The 4,273-nt window shown below is 41.2% G+C and overlaps 1 protein-coding gene across 2 annotated transcripts; it reads left to right on the forward strand.

The window, feature by feature from the left end:
* Window positions 1-2,640: 2,640 nt before the first annotated feature.
* On the forward strand, window positions 2,641-3,655 carry LOC109427745 (protein stunted). Of its 2 annotated transcripts, XM_019703340.3 has the most exons (5): window positions 2,641-2,733; window positions 2,800-2,865; window positions 3,015-3,145; window positions 3,251-3,303; window positions 3,551-3,655. In XM_019703340.3, the coding sequence occupies exons 2-4, from the start codon at window positions 2,837-2,839 to the stop codon at window positions 3,262-3,264; spliced, it is 174 nt and encodes a 57-aa protein (XP_019558885.1). In that variant the 5' UTR covers window positions 2,641-2,733; window positions 2,800-2,836; the 3' UTR covers window positions 3,265-3,303; window positions 3,551-3,655. The 2 variants fall into 2 exon arrangements, with proteins under 2 accessions (XP_019558885.1, XP_019558884.1); XM_019703339.3 differs by lacking the exon at window positions 3,251-3,303 and having other exon boundaries at window positions 2,642-2,733.
* Window positions 3,656-4,273: the final 618 nt, after the last annotated feature.

The raw sequence follows: 4,273 nt of genomic DNA on the forward strand, positions 1-4,273 counted from the left end.
TCACCCGCTGGATTCTTGATGTCACATTTAGATGCACCGATCACTGTCGCAACGACCGCGCAGGAACCACAACGACGGAAGCGAATAAACCGGAGCGAAAAGGAATCGGATCACGAATAAAAGATACTCGGCGTAACAAAAGTAAACTTGTTGTATTTCGTTAAGAGTACAAAGTTCGAATGAAAAAGGAAATAGCACTAGCTCGATCGCTGCTCGGTTTTGTTTTCGTTCGATGATGTTGGCAGCAGTTCGACTGTTGAGTTCATGGTGTGTTCGTAGCGAGGTAGTCATTTCGACTCCCCACAGACCCCGCCGGTCGCCTACCAGCCCCTCACCGCCATTGCGGTGCCCGCCTCTACGGATCCGACACCTTCGGCCTCGCCGGCCGTCTGCTAGCCCCTCGCCGCCGCCGCCGCCGCTACCAAACCACCACCTTCAACCTCGCTGATCGCCTGCTAGCCCCTAGCCTGGGGCGGTGCACGCCGCTACGAGACCGTCACCTATACCCTCTCCGGTTGCCGGCTACCCCACGCCGCTACTGCTGGACGCAGCATTCGCTTTTCGTGCCTCAGAGTAAGTAATATAAGGTTTAAAAACTAATCCCCATATTCTAGCTCGCTAAATAAATCCGAAGACCTCCCCACCACCTCCTCAACGACCTGGGACCCTGGGAAAGAGGCCTTTTGTGCACGCCTCGTTGGCTGCCGTTGGCTGGCCCAGCAGCCTGAGGTTTAGATCGATTCCCCCTCTGGGTCTCGATACACACGTCCTCGAGGAGCGGTAACAGGCAGAGGCCAGTGGATCACAATGGGATCTGAATTGCGCAGCATACCCAGCCTTTACCGTGCCATGATGAGGAAAAGTATTGCACACTATTAAATTTATAACACAGACAAACAGACGTAACACTTGCGAAATTTCCATCGACCACGCTTTTAACGATCATTTTAAATTTTCACAGTTGTGGTTTTTGTGGGATATATGAAAAATATTATATAAATCGAAGTTGAAAGTCTTTGGTCTATTGATTTAAAATAAAATCAGGTTGAAAAGAATTTTGAAAATAACTACTTAATGAACACAAAATAACAGTGTACAAAAAAAGCTACGCAGCCGTCGAAAGCAGTATGTAACGCTAGCAAAAGCTCAAAAAAATTGCTCGATATATTTGACTCCGACAACGAGCTTGGAGTTGAAGCGAACCAGTGAAAGCACCGAAAGGTTGCGAAAGAGGAAGGAAAGAGAGAATAAGGCTGCGTCAAAAACTGTGTATGGTATGGTGAGGAGAAGAAAGCGTGCGGAGAGTGATTTGGAGACTGAAAAAGGCGGTAAACGACGCGAGCTGATGCAGTCGCTGCTCCTTGAGGAAAGCTTATTCATTCAGTGTTTTATGTTCGACGCAGTAACATCGGACCAAAATTTTGTGCTGATTATTTTCCGAGTTTTCGTCAGTGAAATCACCAACGAAAATTCGTTTGCGGGGAAAGCAAAATGGAGTCTAGGCGGTACGACAGCTTTCACAACCAGAGGCGCGCGCATCAATTTTCTATGCGTTTGACGTTTCACACTAGCGCCTTCTGTTGACGATATTACAAAACACAGTAATTCGTGCAACTTTTCCACCAGGTGATGGTAGTGTGAACTGGGCGATGGATTTCCATGAAAATCGTTCAAGGTGTTACGTCTGTTTATCTGTGTTTATACTTTACTTCCTTAAATTTATACTTTTCTTCCAGTTTAGTGGTGCAGTAGAGAGATGCCAGATATTCAGATTTTTCTGTATTATGCAGACAGAGTACAGAAAAATACAGATTTTTAAAATGTGATACAGATTTCTCTAGAAAGCATAATGCTTAATGTTATTTTTAATAAATTCAATGAAAACATTATAAATTGCTGCTTAAACTTGACTTGGATGTCTGTTCTCTGTGCCACGACCTTAACTGATTAGATTTAAGGCTGTGTTTAAGGTCTTGGCCCAGCGCTAGCGCTGAAAATGCGATTAACGCGTTTTTTGAGATGTTCCATTTTCGATCAGATTAAATTAAAATTAAAATTAAATTAAATTTTTGCTCATTTTAGATTAACTTTTTCGCTTTGTCTTAGCGTGCGGGTGAAAAAATATTTTTTTTCTCAGAGCCACCCTATCATACACCTCAAGAATATTCTACTCAAAGCATAGCTAATCTAATCATATTTTTCTGAAATGAAAAAAGCTTGCCGTTATCTTAATTCTCAAGGATAGAAACATAATATGAATATATAAGAAGAAAAATTCAATAATATTCTAGGAACCCAATAATTCTATAATAATAATTCAATATTATGGCGCCAGCACCAAACCGAATAGCGACGTTTTGACTAGCGACACTTTTCGACTAGCGACACTTTTTTTCAGTACCGGGTGGGGTGCGCTGTGTGCGTTCAATGATGCACTATCATATACGTCACTTCCGATGTATGTTGTAATCAACCCAAAATTAGCAAAAATATTTTTTCTCAAAAAAGTTATTTGATTTCCAATCGAATTCATAATATTATTGAAATTTTGTTGCTCGATGCGTTTTTATCAAGGCTTGCAGAAGATTTGTTAGAGTGTACACATCGTTTCGGGCGAAAACGGAACAAGCGAAAAACAAATCCGGCGAAAGCAAGAAAAGCAGAATCCACCCACCGAAACGTCACTTTCATTCATTTGGTGTGAGATCGCTTGCGGCCGACATCCGAATTTTTGTAAGTGATTTTTGTGCAATTTTATCTTGAATTTCTATCAATAATAGCAAATTTCATACGTTTTAGCAATTATCTACGCCGGTCCGAATAATACCGCTCGAAAATGACTGCCTGGAGAGCCGCTGGTTTGAAGTAAGTAGCTTGGCAATAGAGATGTTTTCATTTGGGCCCGACTGCAATGCATTTTGATCCTTACGTAACCTCTTACGGAAGATTTCCTGCTTCGGCAGGCGCTGGAACGTCCGGATTTACTAATCTCACCATGATTGTGTTATTTCCAGCTACATCAACTACTCCAACATTGCCGCTCGTCTGGTGCGTAAAGCCCTGAAGCCGGAGCAGCGAGCCCAGGCCGTCCGACGAGACGAGTCGCACATCAAGTTCACCAAATGGGTCAATGGCAAGCCAGAAAGTGAGTATCGCTTGAAAGTTGCCGTCTTTTTTTATTGTTTCAGGGCAACAATGACGCTGTCGTGGGAATACTATTCTAACCGTGTCAATCAATATCGAATTTCAGATGAAAAGCTATAATTTCCTATCTTTTGGGATAACGTCTAACAAGTAGGGATTGTAAGTTCCGGGTGACCCCTGGCCAATGGCCATGACCTAACACAAGACGTGTGCTTCATGCTAACATTCAAAACTGCTATCCTTGTTATGAGAAAAACAATGAATATTTCGATTCGATGCCCGTTAAGTAACCAAGTTGTCAAAATTGTGTTTATTGGAATCGTAATCTTAGTTTAATAGCTAATCCTTTGTTATTTCATTGATTCTAATGCCAAGTTCTCGTCTTTTCCTTTTCCCCCTTTTTCAGAGGTTGCTGCTGAAGTTTAAATTCGGAAGTAAGTTATCTGTATTTGATTGGATTCAGTGTTAATAAAAAGTCAAGATTCTCCGATGAGGAAAAGGTAAATTTTAATATTCTTATTATTTTATGAGTCGAATTGTTACTCGAAAGAAAGCCTGTAGTTTCTCATTATGAAGTAGCACAAGAAGGTAAGCTCCAAAACTTTTGCAGCATTTTAGTCAGAAACGCTTTCTGCGAACCTAATAACTACTCGCGTTTAATATCATACAGGCGTATCTACAATGGTCGATTTTCTCTTTAATTAATATCTTGTCCGGCAAATCATTTTTGGTTGTTTTCGTTGCTTTAAATGCTAGTTCTAGTCGTCCCGTAACCGAAAATTGCGCTACAAAAACACATCTTTTTCTTCTTGGCACAAACACAAGTACATGTATACCTCGATTTTATGTACATTTTTAATGTTTTTTTTTTTTCTTCTAAATATCCAATCAGTTTAACTTGCAGTTTGCATCATAATAACTTATTATGCAGGGGTTTTTAGCCTTGTGACACGCAGAGCACTTCATATCAATTAATTGTTTAGTGGAGTACACATAAGTTCACCATTGGACTATCGCACTAGTTTTCACGAGTGCGAATACGCAAATTAAAATGCGCGATTGCATCAAATCAACTCGGTGTCTTCAGAGCACTTATTCAGTATAGTTCGAAGGAATAGTGCGCCAAAGA

The sequence above is a fragment of the Aedes albopictus genome, chromosome 1, assembly GCF_035046485.1.
Source record: "Aedes albopictus strain Foshan chromosome 1, AalbF5, whole genome shotgun sequence".
NCBI lineage: Eukaryota > Metazoa > Arthropoda > Insecta > Diptera > Culicidae > Aedes > Aedes albopictus.

What these genes read in the sequence shown, in the direction of transcription:
- LOC109427745 (XM_019703339.3), top strand. Translation starts at nt 2,837, where the DNA reads ATGACTGCCTGGAGAGCCGCTGGTTTGAA. An exon ending in TGGAGAGCCGCTGGTTTGAA is followed by an intron (nt 2,866 to 3,014) that starts GTAAGTAGCTTG and finishes TGTTATTTCCAG; the next exon opens with CTACATCAACTACTCCAACA. An exon ending in GGTCAATGGCAAGCCAGAAA is followed by an intron (nt 3,146 to 3,550) that starts GTGAGTATCGCT and finishes CCCCTTTTTCAG; the next exon opens with AGGTTGCTGCTGAAGTTTAA.